At 38.7% G+C, this 20,460-nt stretch overlaps 1 protein-coding gene across 2 annotated transcripts; it reads left to right on the top strand.

Annotated features, from left to right (window-relative positions):
• The first annotated feature begins 498 nt into the window (after positions 1-498).
• LOC136839601 (ATP synthase subunit C lysine N-methyltransferase) lies at positions 499-20,034 on the top strand. Of its 2 annotated transcripts, XM_067105878.1 has the most exons (5): positions 499-760; positions 4,129-4,252; positions 6,865-6,975; positions 14,268-14,459; positions 17,108-20,034. In XM_067105878.1, exons 1-5 carry the CDS (start codon positions 681-683, stop codon positions 17,249-17,251), a joined length of 651 nt encoding a protein of 216 aa, XP_066961979.1. In that variant the 5' UTR covers positions 499-680; the 3' UTR covers positions 17,252-20,034. The 2 variants fall into 2 exon arrangements, with proteins under 2 accessions (XP_066961979.1, XP_066961980.1); XM_067105879.1 differs by lacking the exon at positions 6,865-6,975 and having other exon boundaries at positions 514-760.
• Positions 20,035-20,460: the final 426 nt, after the last annotated feature.

The raw sequence follows: 20,460 nt of genomic DNA on the forward strand, positions 1-20,460 counted from the left end.
ACGGCGCTCATCGGAGTGTTGCTGGTATTGCATAAAAAAACTTGACATCGAAGTAAACGAACATCAGAAACATTTAATTTTAATTTGAATTGGTTGGTTTACATATTAAAATACATTTAATATGCAGTACATCAACACTATTAGGTCCTTCGTTTTCTATTTACAGTAACTTCAAAGAAAACTCATTTGTTTAGAGGGTAAGCCGCTTCGTTATCTGTGGTGCCATCTTACGACAAAAATCAAGATTTGACGCCGTGTGATTGACGGACTTATTACATAAGCTCATATTATTGAACTATAATACTCTGGTGTATGTTAGTCGAGTCATTAATTTTCCCAAAAATTAACAATTTTTTAGGCCTTTTAATGATACTGCGAGGGAAGCAAAACGTAAATGAAGTTGGTGTATAGTTATAGTTTAATACGGGAAATACAATTAATAAGAAAGAATATGGCATAACTGTAGATGTTGGAAAAAATTAAATGACGGTACGTTGAGCTACTGGACATCGCGTGAATATTAGAGGTTCCGTTACAAGGGACAAACTGTACCGAACTATTACCGTTAATTTATCCATCTTCCATCTTCAACATTCGTGTAGGATTCCGGGCCAAATGGGAGACTAGACAGAGAGCTAGAATATACCTGATGAAGTTCTTTTGGCGAAAATTCGACAGCCATGCAACAAGAGAAAGACAGTAACGAAGTGTGTGAGATATGTTCTATAATTCGTGGTGAAAACGTTGTCTTAGGGGAAAAGTAAGTTGCCCTTCATTGTTTTCATAGGCAAGCCAAGCAATGCTCGGCGGATTTCAATACCGGCCTAGTTGGAGTAAGTGTATTGTAGTCTGTGTGAACTATTGAAGCTACGAATCGGTTGATATTTAATAATAGGCCAGTAACGAGATGGCTAACTGTCAGTAGGCCTATTTCCTGAGTTTGGGTGAATTCTCGTATCCTACCCTCTATAGAACATCAGAACTTCAAAATATATTTAGGCCAATTTGGTTATATCCTAAGTGTAGTAAATGTTTTTTTTTTTTTTTACCTATATTACATTAAAAAAGTGTACTATATAATTGGCCAATTTTTTCTGGTAGGATTTTTTTGTTTTGTTTAGGCCTAGCATGAGGTTAATCCATGGTATTTCCATGACCTATGACAGTGGCTTTGGTAAAACTATAGAACAGCTCCACACAGACTAGGCTATTGTCTTGGGAATTGATTTTTCCTATAGGCCTACTTTTAGTGGTATTTCTAAGTAATAACTCTGTGCCTATACTTAGTTCTACCCTTTTAATGTTGCTGATGAAGTAGGTGGGGGTAAAACTTCACTTACCTTATGTGGCCTGATTCCTGTCAGCTGTTGTTCCAGGTTGGGGTAAGGTTCCCCAGCCAGGTCAGGGCACGTTGCCGTTAGTTAGGTTAGGTAGGTAAGATCTGGTTAGGTCAGGACCTGGCATTATAGGAAAGGTTATGTATATATATGTATGAGAAACCTGTCCCAGTTGGCGACTGGCAGGAATCAGGCCACTCAACTAAAGTAAAGTTTTACCTGAGGTGGTGGTGTTTATTGTTGATCATTTGTTATTAAGCTTGTCTCTATCCGACATGGTTGGGGATCCTTTGAGAATGCAGGGTGTTGGAAGGGGGAAATCGTTGTTAGAAAGACCGGACTGCCTCATTGTTCTTATGGAATGGTTCCACGCATGTGCAGATCTTAGGGAGCCATATGTTCAAGATGGATTGGCTAAGGAAACTATTATAAAAGGAACTGTACTAACTTTACGTACCCTAACCTAACCTAACAGGCCATGTTACTTAGCCTGTAACACTGCGCATGAGCAGTAGCATTTTTTATGATGGCCAACGTACAATAACATATTAGTTTTGAGGATAATTACAGGTTAATTGCAGTCGAACGACAAAAAATAACAGTAAATTCTTGATAAGCAACTAAAATATTATAGAAAAACCAAATTAAACAACAGTTGTTCCAGATTATGGACTTGCTTAAGAAAGCTCCTTCTTCTCCTAAACTTGCTCAGGATGAGCACCTGTCTCCTATTTCCTCAGAAGAAGAGACTGACCCAGAACCTGCATCTCCTTCAGCATATGCTGCCCTGCTGCAGTGTTTGATGGCAAATTTTCCTTACTTTTTGGCCCCAGCTGCTCCTTCTTCTCCTGTCTCGACATTCTTAATGAGGAACCAGCCAGAAGACAGGGACATGCCTCCCCAAGATGGTCCTTTCATCCTCCTCTAAGTCTTTTAAGGAAATGGGAGATTGGCTGTCTGCCAAAAGAGAGCAGGGTAAAGCACCTTTCACTTTTCCTTCTCGTCTTGTACACAGGAGGTACTTGTTCTACGTGACCGGGAGTTGCTGCCTCCTGCCAAGGGGATTTCTCCAGTCTTATTGACTCGTCTCATCGATCTGCTTTCTCATCGGCCAAAATCATGTTTATGTCCGTAGAATTCGATCATCTGGTTAAGGACATAATCAAAATATTTGAAGTCCTCGGTTTCCTTGATTGGGTTGTGGGTGCATTGGTCAAGAAAATTGAGGACCATCAAGATCTTGCTTCGGATGTTGCCTCTGACTGGCTTGGGGTTCTGTCCTTTGTGGACAAGGCTGTTAGAGCTGGTTCTCTAGAGTTCTCTGCCTACGTTACTTTTGGAGTGCTGAAGAAACGAGAGCTCTGGTGCTCCTTTGTTTCTAAGGGGATTACCCAGACCCAAAAGTCTGCATTGCTGTTCTTGCCTCTGGACAAGAATCATCTCTTCCCTCAGGATGCTGTGAAAGAGATAGCATCGGACATACAGAAGATGACGACTGAAGACTTGCTGACACAGTCATCGAGACATCCCAAGGACTCATCTCCTTTTCAAGCTAGGACCACCTCTCCCCTCCAGCAATAGCATTTTTGTGGAGGGAGATCTTGGACGCCATTCAGGTCCCGCTCAAACGTCTGCTTTTTCATCCAGAGCCATCAAGAAGAGCTCTTCCAAAGCAGCACATAGGAAGTGAGACAGAAGTTCTTCGTGCACCTGTAGGAGCCAGACTACTAGAGTTTTGGGAGAGGTGGCTGATAAGAGGAGAGGAGCCCTGGATTATGAATGTTTTGAAGGAGGGCTACGTCATTTCATTCTTGGAGAGCTGCCCCTCCCCCTTAGTCACCTCTCCCATCACATTGACAGCTTACTCAGTAGGCTCCGAGTGACATTCGGCTCTATTGGAGGAAGTCTCCTCCCTCATACAGAAAAGGGTGTCTTGACACCATCTAATATATATTTACTCAGGACACTTCACAGAGTTCAGAAACAACTTGATATTAAAAAATATCCAAATATCTTGGATAAATCTGAAAACTGACTTATGGTGCACAGGAAAACAGTCAACCACAAGCCAAGATGGTGTAACCATTGCTGGAGCAGAAAATGTGGAAAGTGTAATACCTTATGGAACATCAGAATTAAATGCTGACTGGTCATTTCAGCAGGTAACATCACCTTAAGTATGTGAAATTATAGTTACATTGTGACCACTGTTGGAGAATTGTTGGAGAATGATCAATATGGCTTTAGGTAAAATTGTTGAGTTAGGAACACCTCAAAACAAACCAAAACTGCTAACTTAGGTATAATAGTAACCTATAATAACCTAATGGAGGTCACTACTTACAACCTGGATAACTAAAATTACAGTACATTTGTTAGGATATCTAATACAACATAAGACTAACTACTCTAATACAAAATAAGACTAACAGCAGGGTAAGGCTTAGGCTACTGCTAGGCCACTGTCAGACTGGCTTATTGTCATATAATTTTCTGTGTTTATTATGTTAATATCTACAATTTGCCCTCCCTTACCATCATTAATTCTGTATTTTTTTCTTTGGTATCCTGTTGATCGTAAGTTTACTTACATGTGATTTCTCTCACGAATGTACACCATAATTACTGAGAGCTTTTAACTTTACTTTCTTTACCTGGCTCCCTATTTATTACTGTTTAATATCTGATAGTATTTCATGTTAGAACAAATGTGGTCATGTAGGAATGGTGAGATTTGAATAAATGCTGATACAGTATGACTAACTTGCTGATTTCATTATATATTCTCCAGGAATCATCAGGAACAAAACATCCGAAAGAGTAACATAGGTTTAGCTTTGGTCGGAATTACTGGAGGGGCAGCTGTTGCGCTGAGTGTCATTGCTGCACCTTTTGTGACACCAGCTTTAAGGAAGGTGAGAATTTAATGTTGAAGCAAATGCTGCAGTAATAATACAGAAAATTGTTGGGAGTTAATAAACTTGTGACAGTTTAATTTAAGTGCCCATTTTCCACTACCGGTTGAGAGCTTTGTTCGTTTTACAGACATTCAATATCACTGGATAATAAAAGATTTTAATTCTAACTTACTTTTCATAATATGGTGATGAAAATTGCCTTTACTTGTACTTATAAAACTTACACTGTTTATACTTTTATGTGATAATTTATTTTTTTGTATAGAAACATCATGCATTAAAGACTTAGTTTTTCTTATTTTTTTTTTAAATTAAACTCCAAGTGGTGGGGGCCACTGCACTATGCCTTGTTTAGGGCCCAGGGGTCAGCATTAAAGTTCTCCTGGTGTCCTTTCAACCCAAAATGGATTGCTTTCAGTGTTTTGCATTAATTCTAGGTCCTTTTGTTTCCTTCCATCTGACTTTCTGATCTAAAGCTACTTAATGAAAAAGTAGGCTGTACTTAGGGAAGGTAGTGGCTAGAGAGTGATGTCCACGTGTACTGTACAACACTCCTGAATTCAGAAAATTGTCATGTATTGCTGTCAGTCTGTAAATGCTTATCTTTTTTGTCCCAGCTATGGCTATAGGGCATGCTACAGAAGTTAACAAGAAACCTCACTCGGGACAGAGGACTGGAAGTCATTGCTTTTGCATCCTGGCTTCCCTGTAGGCGAGTCACTTTAGTATCCAGATTGGACTGCCCACATTTAGTCAGTTACAATAGTTATACTGAAACAGGTTTTGAAGGAATGTTAGTAGTCGAACCCCAGTCCTCAACATAATCAGATTTCGAAATGTTGAGTAAATTTTGCATCGGAGCCCAAACAAAAAACTGGAATCCGACTGAATAAACCGAAAGTGTTTCGGTTAGTTGGCACCAGTTAGTGTTGTTCCTGCGGGGGTTGTTTAAACCTTGCACAGCTGTGCTCTGAGTGTTGTGATATATTTTCTTAGATTTTGTGGCCTTTTATACTATTAAAAAACTAAAAACTTGGGTCCCAAGAAAACCATTGCAGACAAGCAGAAAAGGAAAACGGTAAGAACTACAATTGAACTTAAAAAAAAGATTATTGAAAAGTATGAGAGGCATTCATGTGACTTATTTAGTGTCTCATATTAACCTACAGAGATCCACCATAAATACATTTTTAAAGCATGAAGAGGCATTAAAATGTGCTAGTGTTGCTAAGGGGGTTATGAGTTTGACAAAACAGAGGTCTCCCATAATAGATGAAATAGAAAAATTGTTAATGCAGGCAGTCCTCACTTATTGGCAGCATCGGTTAACAGTGTTTTGGCTTTATGGCGCTTGGCTAATGACATGGTTAACCAGATTTTCAGTGACAGTAAACCATTTTCAGCGCCGATATTATTAGCATCAATAAGTGGTTTATCAGCGCCGATAAGCACAGGTGGTTTATTGGCACTTACAACTTTGTAAACCCCATTTATTACCATAATTATCGACAACTTTAGGTTATCGGCTATTTTTGGTTAGTGGCGCTTGGCCGGGAATGGAACCTCTGCCGTTAACTGGGGACTGCCTGTATAGATAAACGAAAAACTGTTAGCTGGTGATAGTGTTTTGGAGGCTATGAGTTGCGCTAAGGCTTGACCCTTGCATACTGCTCTAAGGAAAAACAAACCTAGATCAGGTAATACTGAGCATGAGTTTATGGCTACGTATAGTCGACGTATTTTAAGAATCTCACTTGGCCACGCCCCCTTCCCCTGGCACCCTACATAATCCATGACATTATCGTACCGCACTCTTTCTCAGGTCTTTCATTATAGCATTTCAGTTAGGCTATGGTTACAGTGGATCTGAATTTGGACGAAAAATTTTTCTTCCGAATTCGGACGAACAATCAAAATAATGGAATACATAGGAAGTGGTTACACTGGCAGCATCTTTTCGGACGACTTCGGACGAATTCGGACAAACAATTTGGCATTTCAAAAAATTTTGTTTTTTCGTCCGAACAGTCACGAACTACCCTTCATCAGGCATGGATGTGGAGCAGCTTATTAGTTTAGTTTTTGAAAAGAGGAGTCTGTGGGATTTAAAGGAGAAAAATTATCACAATAGAGACCTCAAGATTGCATTAAGGATGTAAAAAAATGTATGTGGTGTCATTCTATGATACTCATGGAACTTATTCAGTTGCCTTAGAAGTTCTGGAAAAAGTTTATGGTGCTCGCCGTCCGTGTTTCTTGTAGTGAATAATGGATTCACATTCTCAGTTCTTCCAAACAGTAAGATTTTTAACAGAGGACTTTTCCAAGAGGTACAGATCTTCCATCCTATCACTCACTTTACTTCTCACCAACTGACGAGATTCGTCCGAATAGACGGAGGCACTGAAACCACACAGTTCGGACGAAAATTTCGCACAAATTTGGACGAAAAATTTTTCGTCTGAATTCGGATCCACTGTAACCATAGCCTGACTGTGGTTTGATATTACTCATTATTCTGTGCTTAAAAACAAGACTTATTATTTGTAATTTTTAGAGAACAATATTTTCCATAAACAAACAAACCAATGTACATTTTCTTTTAACAGGTATGTTTACCATATGTACCAGCTACCACAGAGCAAGTGAATAATGTCTTGAGGGCATTAAGGGGCCGCAGTGGGCGCTTAGTTGATCTTGGCAGTGGTGATGGCCGAATTGTGAGTGAATATGGTGCTTTCAAGATTTTTTAAAAATTTAGCTCTTGTTTGATAACAAATGTCCATTAATTTGGGATGAGGTTTAGATTGGCTTACAGTAGATAGCCTTTTGCTGGTTGTTTTCCATGGGTCTGTGACATTTATTATAACTTGAATTATGACACTTTGTTTCTAATGTACCTTTGGTGTAAGTCTAAGGGCCATTATGTTGCTCAGTAACTTCTGATGAATAGAATGCTAAGAGTGAGGAATTGATAGGAAAATAAGGCTAGGACATGGTAAATGTGTACAGTAACAATATTGTACTGTGCAGCTTAAAATGAAAGAAGAAATATTTATTCATAATATTAATATAGCCACTTTCTTTTGTAGAGTAAACTAGGCCACAAAAGTGACCAAGTTCAAGTGAAGGTCAGCATGATTAGGAAGTAAGTTAGAGATATGAATTGTGTGTGGATAAAGGAAAAATATGTAAATGAAATGAAAGTTTGCAAGGAAAATTAAATCCATGACAGGAATATTGGGTGCATTGGGTATGGCTCAGCCCAAAGTTTGAGAACAATGGATATGCTTTTTAATCATTGCCGTGCATGAGGCAGCTAGGCTCTTTGCATTGGATAACCCAAACTATCATATAATGGATACTGATACTCCAAAACGTAACTGAAATGAGGGGTTGTTCTTAAAGTTTATTGGAGTTAGTGTGGTATTCTTTCGTTAATTCGGCTTACTTTAACATTAATTCTACCTTTCTTTCTTTCATGAGCCAGAGTAATAAAAAAACATGTCTGCCCTTTATGCACTTCATTTTCCAACTGACTACAGTCTCTCCGTCATCTCAGGCGGGGTTTGTTTACATTCTGGTATGCCACGACCTACCCATCTCGTTCACTGATGCTTGGCGATAAATTTAAAAATTAAACAAATGAAAGAGACGAACTGAGAATCATGTTTAGACTAATATTTTAACACCTCTCCTTATAACATGAGTAAAGAAGAAAAAAATTTATATTAAAAGAAAAAACAAAAACAAAATTTTGCTTTAACATTAAAAAAAATATTCCAATTGAGTACATACTAATATTTAAATGTATGAAATGACATAGAAGCACACAAAAATAACATGATGAACAGGATACAATGCTGTAATAAAATTATTTGCTTAAACATCAGATATGGACATTTTACAGCATGGACATTTTACAACAAAGAAAGTATTCTAATTAAGTAAATGCAAATAAGCACATGAAATGATGTATGTACACAAAAATAAGATGTTGAAGAGATTACAAAGCTGTAATTAAAGGATTTGATTAGATGTCAAACATTGACAGTTTATAGCTGCGCTTAGAACTAGTAAATAATGATGGATATGTGCAAACAATGAGTATTAGTAATAGAATAAATAAACTACAGATTAACATTAATTGGTAAATTGAAACTTGCAAATTTGTCAATACATAATACTGTACATGATTAGTTCTTGGGTCCTCCCTGCACAGATGATTGTGGCAAGAAGATCAGCCAAATTCTTCTTTGATGGAACGTACTTGATGACATGATGTTGATTTTTCTCAGGTTGATTTGCTCTAGTACAAAGTACTTTTGGGTGTCAAAGTACTTTGATCTCCCAGAGCAATGAGTGTCATTTGCTAAGGCTATGGCACCCTGATAGTCAACATTTGCTTCTGTTGGTTGGTTGACAAAATTCTTGAATCCAAGTTCCCAAAGCAGCTTTCCGAAGTAAACTACAGTAAGCCCCTGTATTCGCGGGGGATGCGTACTACACCCCCCTGCAAATAGCTAAAATCCACCAATACTTAAAACCCCTCCAGAAACACTTAGAACTACCTATTTTGATAGTTCAAACAAAAAAAAAACCTTCTAAAAATGCTTATACATGAGTATTTTAATAGTTTTATCACAAAAAAAGATAATGATATGAAAATACAGTAATTAGTGAATTTTTATCAGTGAAAAATACTGCAAGTAGGCAAATTTTCCGTGAATAATGTGTATATATGTTCCTTAGAGAAATCTGCGAATCGGTGAGTCCACGAATTGTGAGAATGCGAGTATGGGGGGTTTACTGTACTTCTCTTGTTGCTTCACAAAGTACTACGTACTCTGCTTCATTTGTTGAGAGTGTAGTTATTCTGTGCTTCCTGCTTCTCCGTGATATTGGTCTGCCTGCTAGAATTATTACAAATCCAGTGATGGATTTTCTTCCATCTTGGTCATTTGCATGATCTGCATCCACCCATGCTGTTTGGCGTTCTTGAGTTTTCTTGTAGCAAATGGCTAAATCTTGAGTCTTGTTGAGATATCTTGGCAGATGTTTTGCATTCTTCAGATCTTGTTTGTGAGGTTTTTGATTTTTCTGGCACAGTGCTCTGGTGGCAAAAGCAATGTCCGACCTAGTGCAGTTTACTAGGTTTAGCAAGCTACCAGTGATTCCTCTGTATCCTGTTGCACTACATTTTTCATCTTCTGAGACTTTTTGTCTAAAATTTAGGGTTAATGGGCTTGACAACCCTTTTGATTCAGTAAGATTTTGATTTATCAGCACTTCTTGAATATACTGTAGTCTCTCTGGTGAATCAGAATTTTTAATGGATCTTCTGTGACGTATTTAATGGAAAGAATATTTGAATCCTCTCCTAGGTCTTTTACGGCATAATAATTCTTTAATTCTTTCTTGAAATAATTCTCATCTGAATTTCCAACAATGGTAAAATCATCTACATGATCTCCAGTAATTGTTGTTTTTGCTTCATTGTAGATGCATCAGTCAAATTCAGATCTAATCATGCCCAATTTGGCAGCTTCTTGTTCAGTTCTTTATTCCAGTTTCTACTGCTTTGAAGCAAGCCATAGATACTTTTCTCCACATTACAAACAATATGTTTTCTGTTTGCAACTTCACATCCATTTGGTTGTTCCATAAATATGATTTTCTTGTGTCCACTGTTGAGGTAGGCTGAATTTACATCAAGCTGTTCAACAGATCGTGAATTTTCAGCAGCTAAGGCCAATAGTAGTCTGATGCTTGATTTCCTCACTACAGGGTCATAAGTCTCAAGATAGTCCACACCAGGTGTTGGCAGAACCCCATGGCCACAAGCCTTGCTTCGTGTACCATCGCCTCACCGAGCTCATTGTTTTTCTTCTGAATAGTACCCATTTGCAGTCAATCACTTTGTGCTGTTGGTCTTGGTACTATTTTCCATGTGCCCATGCTTTCTAATCTTTCCATTTCTTGCTGCATGGCAGCTTCCCACTTGTCTTTGTCAGGACAATTGAGTGCTTCTTTGACAGTCAGTGGATCTTTTGGCAAATGCTAGAAATCTGTCTTGACCTTACAACGTCTGCACTTTTTTGGTTTCTTCGTCTTTTGGGACCTCAAATTGGATTCCTCATCATGGTTCTCTTGATTTTTTTGATGATTTTCTTGATTTTCTGGGTTTTCAGGAATTTCTTCTTGATTTTCTTGATTGTTTTCCTGGTTTCTGTTGTTGGATTCATCATCAGAGAAAAGGCTCTCCCGGTAGGTGTTGTCAGTGTCAGAGTCGGATAAGAGGAGAGTTGTTGTTTGCTTCTTTGTTGTGGTTTTCACAGCTGGTTCCTTGATCTTGAAAGGGTAAATCTCTTCTTTGAAGTCAACATTTATGGCATTGATCATGATTTGTTTGTTGATGCTCCACAACTTACATCCCTTTTGGTTTGGACATTCCCATGTAGACATATCTTTCTCAAACTTCCCTCAGCTTAGCCCTAGCTTCACAGCCAAACGCTTTGATCAATTTCAGGTTGTCACGTTTGAGGTTTCTCCCATTCTACAGCACAATTGGAATCTCATTTATGGCTGTTGACATTGTTCTGTTCTTGATGTACTTTGCATGAAGACGGGTGTCAGTCCAGAACTTGTGTGGTACTCCAGAATCGATCATCATGCATCTTGCTATGGCCAGTATACTCCGGTTTAGGTGTTCAGCCCTTCTATTTTGCTGAGGAGTGTGCGAGATCATCAGCCGTCTTTCTGTTCCCCTCTCTGTAAAAAAAAGCCGAAAATTCCTTGCTGACATATTCACTCCCATTGTCAGTGTGGAGGCACTGCAAAAGTCTGTTGTGTTTTCTCTCTGGCCTGGCCATGTACTCCTTGAATTTCTCCATTGTTTAACTTTTCTTCAGTGTAGCAGTTTCACTGTACCTTAAATGGTTGTCCGGAAAGGTGGCCAAGTAGTGGCTTCCACTTCTGTGAGATGATGGTTCAGGAATCTGACAAATATCATTATGTACTATTTCTAGCACTCCCCTACTCCTTGAATCACTTGCAGGAATTGGATTCTTTTTGGATGTACCTTCCATGCATGTGGTGCAGTCTTCAAATTTTCCCTTTGCTTCACAAACTTCGGGCAAGGCTAGTACATGGCCAAATCTTCTGTGCCACAAATTTATGGCTGCTCTGTTCCCTGTAATTTTTATATCTTCATTCTTCTTTAATTTTGCTTCATTTCCTTGCAAAATTTTCTTGGTTTTGCATTGATACATCTTTGCTGTTCATTCCAGTATCCTTTCAGAGATACTTGTTTCACATCTTTCACTTGTTTAACCCCTTTGTAAGTAACTACTGTAGCATGAAACCCTTTTCATCAAATCTTCTTTCAGACGTGAAGTTTTGATCTAGATTTGGAGCATAGTGTCTTATAAGGTTAACTCATATCCACCATACTGGTTTTTCATTTTAATAATCACTTTTCCTCTCCCCAAGACTGAAGGCGTCTTTTCATCACCCCACTTTACGTTACCTGTGATGCTACTGTCAAAATCAAGTATGTCCTTATGAGGTGTTATGTGATCACTAGCACCAGAATCCAAGTTCCATATTAATTTGGAATTTTTTTCTATTTGATAATTTGTTCACAATTGCATTCACCTTTTCTGTCTTTTTACTCTCATTTTCAATTACAGCAGCAATTACCTTTGGATTTATTTTTATTTGGGAAATCTTTTCTGTTAGCCCCTCTTCTTTGGACTCATTTTATGCTACAAGAATAACAGACAAAACTTTTATCTTCTTTCTTTGAGCCTCTTGAGCCATCTTCTCTTCTGTAATTTGAGCTTGAATTTCCCTCTTCTTTTTGTGACACTCTTCTGATGCTTGTTTTATAGACTGAAGATTCCTTTTCTTTTCTTGCCTCGAGTTTATCTTGCCTCTCCTCAAAAAACAGTACTGACTTCATTTTTTATATTTAAATCTTCAGTTTTTGAGAACTGTGACTTCAACAAAATTTGATACTTGGGAATATGTTTAAGACCTCTAAGCACAAACACAGCTACCAGTGAGTCTCCAAATTGAGCCACTTCTCCTAGAGCTGCATTTGCATCTCTGGCCAATCTGATTACAGGCAGTCCCCTATCAGTGATTCAAATATATTCATCAGAAAATTTCCCGACTTCACGCACGCATGTTCCATATAATCGATACGGAAGAAATATGGCCCCAAAACGGCAGAATAATCATAATTTGAAGTTTTTTTATGTAAAACTCAATAATAATGCAGTTTACGTCGTTTTCAATGCACCCAGAGCATTAAAAGTAAGGTTTTCTTATGATTTTTGACGATTTTCTCCGCTTACGACGATTTTCGGGTTATGACGCGCAATCGGAACCCCGTCGTAAACCGGGACCTTACTTAGGTTATGTATTCCCTCATAGGCAGTGCTTTAGTTTTTCTGCATCTATACAATTCTTCCAGCACATCAAGTACTGTATTTGGAATATATCCAATTCAAAATTTTCCATGCATCCTTTGCTTTGGTGCATTCAATGATGTCGTCCACATCCAAATTATCCACTCTTTGTGTGGTATAGCTGAGTGCATCATTATTTCTTTGAAGTTGTAGTTGCGTCCAGTCATCTTGATCTTCAGAGTATCCTGGGTCAGTACATTCCCACCACCTTTTCTGGGTGAGTGTGGCTCTAGTTCTCTTCGCCCAATGAAAATTATTTGATTCATCCAGAATCTCATGTATTTTTCTTTCTGTCTTCACCTGCCATGTTGTGTATCTCACAGCGTCATGGGCTCTCATAGGTCATAGCGCTCGATGTCGTTCGACTTCCTTCCAAAGTTTTCCCCTCACTTTCACAATACTTTTCTCACTGTTTGCTGAATTTTGGCACTCTGGGCATATCCTGGGCCCATAATCTCTTAAAGTTTATTAGAGTTACTGGTGTGGTAGTATTTTGTTAATTTGACTTACTTTAACATTAATGGTACCTTTCTTTCTTTCATGAGTCGGAGTAATGAAAACACACATCTTCCCTATATGCGCTTTATTGTCCAACTGACTACAGTCTTGACTAATGCTTTAACAGTTGTTGAGCCCCTTGACTGAGTCTAGGACAGTTGGCTGCAACCCAGCTCACTGCAGCCAACTGGTTGCAGATCTATAGTATAGGACGATTTGGTCCAGCCAACTTGCTGTGATGTATTGTATTTGTTATAATATGCATTAAGACAAGTGAGCTAAAAATAATTTATGACAAGGTTTAAGTGACATTTAAAAAAATAGCATAGATGTAATTATAAATATCTCTGAAAAGTATTGTACAATTCTTCTTAAATATTCAGCCACATATCTATTGTTGAATTTTATAACAGGGATTTTATCCATGCATATTTTACAAAAGAACTTTATCAGAGTTAAAAAATAGCACAGATACAGTTGCAGATATCCTTGGAAAGTAACGTGCAGTTCCTCCTACAAATTTAACAAAATGTCTATTGTCAAATTGCATAACAGTGGACTTATCCTTTCATCTGCTTTTCTGAAGTTTTTGAACTTAACAAAGAGATTTTAACCTACAATCAGCTGATTGTGATTTAGGCCTCATCCTTACTGAATCTTTTTTAAACTGTTGACAAATTGCTTTATCCTGTTAGACTGATAAATGTCAAAGATTATTCTTTCTCTCTTTTAAAACTTCAGCTGAAAACTTTTAAGGACAAAGTTAACAGACTAAAAACCCAAGAAGGCTCCAAAGGGAAATAAGCCTGCAAAGAGAGCATAAGTAATAGGAAAGGGTGATAAATGAATAATTAAGAGAAATAGAAAAATCTGGTACAGCTGAAATTCAGGAGACCTCAGCAGAGTCCAGGAATGAATTTCCTTCTTGCTTAAATATTTGGAGATCAGAAGATTCCACAAATGCATAAAGACAATTCCACATTTTAGTTGTAACCAAACAGGACAATAAATTATGAAAAATATTTTATTTAATTTTTCAGGTTGTGGCAGCTGCTCAAAAAGCTCAACTTGAAAGTGTAGGTGTGGAACTAAACCCATGGCTTGTGTGGTATTCACGGTGGAAAGCTTGGAGAAGTGGAGTGTCTTCATCAACGTCTTTCATAACTCATGATCTTTGGAAACTCAACTTACTTAATTACAAAAATATTGTGATATTTGGGGTTGAAGAGATGGTAAGTGTAGTGTTTTTCTTCATTTTAGGAATTTATATTTTTTGAGATGAATCTAAAGTTAGCTTACATCTTCATGTTGTTAGGTGTGATCAGCATTCAAAATAAACAAAAGAATAATGCTTGGTTAACCCAGATGGATTGTTTATAATCGCGTGGTTCCCACCAGAAGTTGGAATGTTTTTTTGTCAGAATTCTTCCTGCCCTGTCCGTTGTCTTTGGTGTGAACAAGTTATATGAATTTTTATACTATTTTGGTTGATTTACTGTATGGTACTGTGCATGTTTTCTGTTTTGCAATGTGTCATCCAGAGCAAGTAAAGATAGAAGCCCTGTTGACCCAGTAAACACAAATTTGGGACAAAATCACGGCCATCAGTCCAACCATCATCCGTTGCCAGTGCCGAACAATGCATAAAAACATCTCATCCAATAGATGAGGAGCTAAAGGATGACGACGACGACCCAACCCTCCCCGTTTCCGGCGTCAAATAGACCCTCTACCCTGATGGATTTTTTCTTCAACAATAGTTTCTCCTTCATGCTGATCACTATCTGACCAGGACAAGCCATCAAGAATGTCGTTTTCACATTCACTTTCACTGTCATCAAATTCCTCTTATAAAAGTAGTCTCATTTTTTTCTACAGGTGTTAGTTTAGTAGTTATTTTACTATATACACTAGCACCAACAGACTTGTGTGAGCGTGCGCCAACCTCTTAAGAGGTGCTGGGTTGATCAGAGAAGAGAGCAATAGAAAACCTTCCATCTTCTGTTCTTATGGACTGGTGTTCTACTGCCAGACATAACTGAGGGCTAATTGGGTTTCCTATTTATCACCAATACTCTACTCTTGTTGTACAATAAAAATTACCCTAATTCCATTTAAATTGTTTGGTGGGCAAATCTGCAGTTGACTCTCATTAATTTAAATGAATGCCAAGTGTAGAATAGCTTAAATTTTGCAAGAAATTGTATGGAATTACTGTCAGCCATGATAGCTAGAAAAGTTCAAGGGGTTAGAGCATTGCATGATCAAGTAACCAAGTTCTGAGCACTAAGCTCAGGTAGGAAGGTTACATCACTACTTTCTCTTGCATTTATAGTGTACAGTAATACTGTACCAGAAAAAACATGTGATGTTCTATGTATAAATCAAAAGGCCACCACTTTCAAATTGGTTGTACTGTATCCAAAATCAAGCCAGTCATCTTGTGTTTACATCCAGTTTAGGGAGCTGTCAAAAGACCACAACCAGATTTGGTCTCTTCTCATTTCAGGTTAGTGTTATCAGTGAACCTTACGTGGTGCATGAAACGGAATATAGAATAGAATAGAATATAGAATCTAGGCCAAAGGCCAAGCGCTGGGACCTATGAGGTCATTCAGCGCTGAAAGGGAAATTGACAATGAGAAGGTTTAAAAGGTGTAACAGACTGTTAGAGAGGGTTGAAAGTAAGATGGAAGAAAGAGAATATGAATGGAGGTATAGTAAAAGGAATGAAAGAGGTTGCAGCTGAGGGCTGAAGGGACGCTGCAAAGACCCAAGTAAGCCTAAATTGCACCACGTCAGGTGCACTGACAGCATTACCCCCCTGGGATGGAATCTAAAATTTAAGCCAAAGGCAGAACTCTTGTACCCATGAGATTACATTCAGCACTGAAATGGAAATAGAGTAAAAAGGTTTTAAAGGTGTAACAAGAGGAATCTCGCAGTTGTAATATGAAACAAATGTTAGAAGAGGGTTTAAAGCAAGATGGAAGAGAATATAAAAGGAGGTATAGTAAAAGGAATGAAAGGGCTGTAGCTAGGGCTAAAGGGACAATGCAAAGAACTTTAATTCCCAAGGTTAAGTATATCTTAGTTTAACCAGACCACTGAGCTGGTTAACAGCTCTCCCAGGGCTGGCCCGAAGGATTATATTTATTTTTACTTGGCTAAGAACCAGTTGGTTACCTAGCATCGGGACCTACAGCTTATTGTGGAATCCGAACCACATTATAGCGAGAAATGAATTTCTATCACCAGAAACAAATTCCTCTTGTTCTTCACTGGCCAGTCGGAGATTCGAACTCGCGACCAACAGAGTGGTAGCGGAGAACGGAACCTGCTCACCCAGCGAGGAACTGCACTGATGACACTATCCCTACAGGTCTCACATGGTGCAGTGTAGATAATTCAGAAGCACGTTTGCATTGTTCCATCAATGCCTAAACTGCATCCACTTTTTAACATTTTACTCACCTCCATCCCTGCTTCGTTTTCCATCCTGCTGGTACTTCTAATGCAACTTTTAGATTTTCTTCTGTTCCTATTTATTTACAACCTTGCAATTCATCTCATTTTCAGATCACTGTCTTGGCTTTCCAACTTCATTTCATAAGCCTAAAGTTCGCAATTGGTTCATTATCTTCTCATTTATGCCTTTGAACTCACGTACCTTTATAACACTGTGTACTACATTTTATTTGCGGGTAACCTTTAAGAGTCAATCCTTTGAGTCTTGGGAGCATAATAAGGTTACTATAATACCTCACGTATGATCATCAAGGTGCTGTTTTTCCTCATATTTATTTTATTCTACCTTAGACCTATTAAGTTTTGTATACTAAAAGTTAACAAAATTTCCTAATTATATACATCATTACAGATGCCACAACTGGAAAGGAAATTGGTCCAAGAGCTGTCCTCTGATGGTCTTGTTGTTGCATGCAGATTTCCTCTGCCAACTTGGCAACCCATAGCTTCATTTGGAAGTGGAATTGATACAGTCTGGCTATACCAGAGACCATAATGCTCAGAAGGGTTAAGTATAGAAAACTCACATTACTGTGTACATAATGTACTGTATATATAGTTCTATGTGGTAGGAATTTTGACTTAGAAATGCAGGGGACAATTAGTTTAAGCTTTTTACTTACATTTGTCTAGGATTAAATCAGAACAGATAAGCAGCAGCTTTTAGAAGAATGTGATTGTTAAAAATACATGTGTAAGTGGCTGCTGTTTTTCAACATTCTCAATTTATAGGGCTATATGGAAAGTAAATGTGAAATCTATATCTAAAAAAAATATGGAATAAGTGTAATGTTAACATGATAGGTTTGCAAATGGGTCATTAAAAATGTAACCTTAAGTATTAGTGAAGGGCTACTGAAAAACTTTAGTATTTCTCGGCTTTGCAGTGGGTTGTACAAACTTTCATTTTTTAAGCATCGTAATTGTTACTATTACAGTACTATATTTTAGTTTAACCAGTTTATTTAGAACCCCACCTAGGTGACGTATGTGAAGGATTTGTCTATAGTTTAATAAATCAAATCTCAACTTCAGTACAGTTGTTCCAACTTGAATACAAACCTACACTTTCATATGTGGGGTAGCACACACAGCACTTGCCAGCTGTCTGATTCTTCTCTGAACAAACAAAATCCTATCGCTAGGCCAATGGTCATGTGTGACCTGGAGCAAACCTACTTTCTCCCATTGTGTTCGTAGCTGCTGTGCCTTTCGCATGCTTCTGGTTTCATCTCACATGTTCAATCATACCGTTTCATTATACTTAGTGGCATGGCTGTTCATATATCTAAGTATGTTGTTATCATCAGGCCGTTCTTCCGTTATAACTAGACGTCTCTTCTTCCCACACAAGGATTGTTTTTTTGCTATGCCAGTATTTTTCTGGTCTCAGACAAGAAAGTGGTGTCCCCTAAGCATTCTTCATGTTTCACGTAGTGTCTCCCTTTCTAACCATACAGATGAATTCATTTCCATGAAAAAGTGTGTTGTTAAGGGGTTTACTCTCCCTGCTTACGGAAAGTGTTTTGTGAGTTTTCCCTGAGGATTCAGTGTGGGAAATTGTGTTGGTGTTTTTTTGGGTCCCACTTGGACATGCATGCTCTCGACATCATGTCTGCCTAGTGCATTTTTTCCTTTCTTTCTCCCTCCACAAAGTTCTGGTGTATGGAGATGGAAAAAAGTTGAAAGTCCAAAGTGCATTGGCGTAGGCAAGGATAAGCCTTGTAAGTTTACTGTATGTTCAGTGGACCCCTGCTTGGCGTGCATTTCATGTTGGGGTTGAAAATGTTCCTGCAAGCTTTCCTGCATATGATAGTCTCCTCAGTGGGTAAAATATGAGAAGAGATGGAGGAAGAAAACCTCCCCATCTCTGGAGAACCGACTGATCATCTCCCTGGACCTCTCTTCTGTGCCTCTGCATTTGCCTCCTTCGTTACCGGTCACGCCCACTAAAGATTTGTTTCCCCTACCTAAATCGTAAGGTTAAAGGAAGGTTGAGCATGTTCTGGAAGGAATTTAATATTACCTGAAGCACAGTGAGCGGGCAGACGTCATGACAGAGTCCTAGGACCTTAGGCCGAGAAGCAACAAGAGAAGACTGGATTTGCTGTAGTCCTCCCAGCCAGTCAGTTGCCAGAGGAGAGAAGAGCGTACCCAAGAGCCTCCAAGCCGGTCGAGACAGAGATCCCCCGCCAACAGGGTCAGACTCCTCCCAGCCATTGTCAATCATTTCAGTGAAATCTTTGCCATGGAAAGTTTGCTTAAGGAGGAGGAGGAGTGTTGCTCCTACTCCAGCAAGTTGGTACAGAGTCACCCCTGTTAAGGAAGGAATGACTTGTCTCACCATTCCTCCTCTTCCAGCCTGGGAAGAACCCTAAAAGAGTTCAGAGGTCTGGTTATACAAATCATTTATAACTAACTAACCATTCCTCCTCGAAGGTCGGACGGAACAGTGTGGTGTACCGCTCCTGACACTTCATCAAGATTAAGACAGTTCATAGGACCAGCAAGGATTGCTCATCTCAGTTGGGGAGCAGAGTGTGGAGACAACCCTCCGTGAAACCAGACAGGAACAGAGCAGGCTTCCATGGCTCATCTTACCACTCACAACCCCAGTCACCGAGTCAGGACAGTGCCAGTAAGACCTGCTATCATGCAGTTGCCCCTCTAGTTATGTCCCACTGTAGAGTTTCTGGCAGCTCTCTGCAAATTTTACCAGTGCAGAGATGACTAATTTAGAGGTCATACTAGGAAGGAAATTTAGAGCCGTATCCTGGCTCAAAAGGTGCCAGGGACCCTGGGTGAAAGTGATGAAGGAACTCATTTCACCAGAAGAACTGGCACTCCATGGGGGAATACATGGCCCCAGCTAGTAAAGCTTTGTTCTATGTAGTGTAACATTAGTGATGCATGGGTGAGCATTATCCTCAAGAGAGGAGATTCATAATGTTCGTTCAGAAGCAGATCTCACTGGATATTTGGCTGAGCCTCTCAACCCCTCAGACCTGGTAGGCACAACAGGGGGTGTGAGGCTTCAAGAAAAGTCAGGAGTGAAAGACTGACTTTATTATTCTCTACAAAATGTGGACAGAGAGGTAGCAGGCGACCCAAGGCCCCCGCTGCGTCCATACAAGATTTGTGTTTTCTGACAAGCATAAAAATATGTACATTTTTTACATGGCATATAAAAGGTAGATATACATATCAGCAGAAAGGCCGTACAGTGATGCATCAGATGAGGTACACTCAGCAAGGAAAGTGAGGATACAGTTTTCATTAGATTTCGTTCATCAAATTTAAATTTTTTCTTACAGAAAACACAATCTTGGTAAATTTACTATAGAAAATGAAAATACAATGCAAATTATATATGTTAAATCTGCAAAACAAAAACATTCAGATACTTGAAAAACACCATGCATGTCCAAAGCAATCAGAATTTCTCAGATGACTCTGTTCAAAGATATCTAAAAGATAGTGTGTGGATATCTTGGTGTAGTACTGTTTGTTTACCAGAACGGCAATATTCACTCATTTTCCGTTATGAACAGGCTTATTATTGCATCACCATACGAGGTAATGATAATTTCTTTAATTTTTACACATTCATATTTGTAATTCATGTTGTTAAAAGTCAGCTCGAATTAATGGCAGTAAATGTTGTGACAGCTAGGGTAGGTTGATCGAATCTAAATCCGCAAAAGC

This window comes from Macrobrachium rosenbergii, chromosome 6 (assembly GCF_040412425.1).
Source record: "Macrobrachium rosenbergii isolate ZJJX-2024 chromosome 6, ASM4041242v1, whole genome shotgun sequence".
Classification (NCBI taxonomy): Eukaryota; Metazoa; Arthropoda; class Malacostraca; order Decapoda; family Palaemonidae; genus Macrobrachium; species Macrobrachium rosenbergii.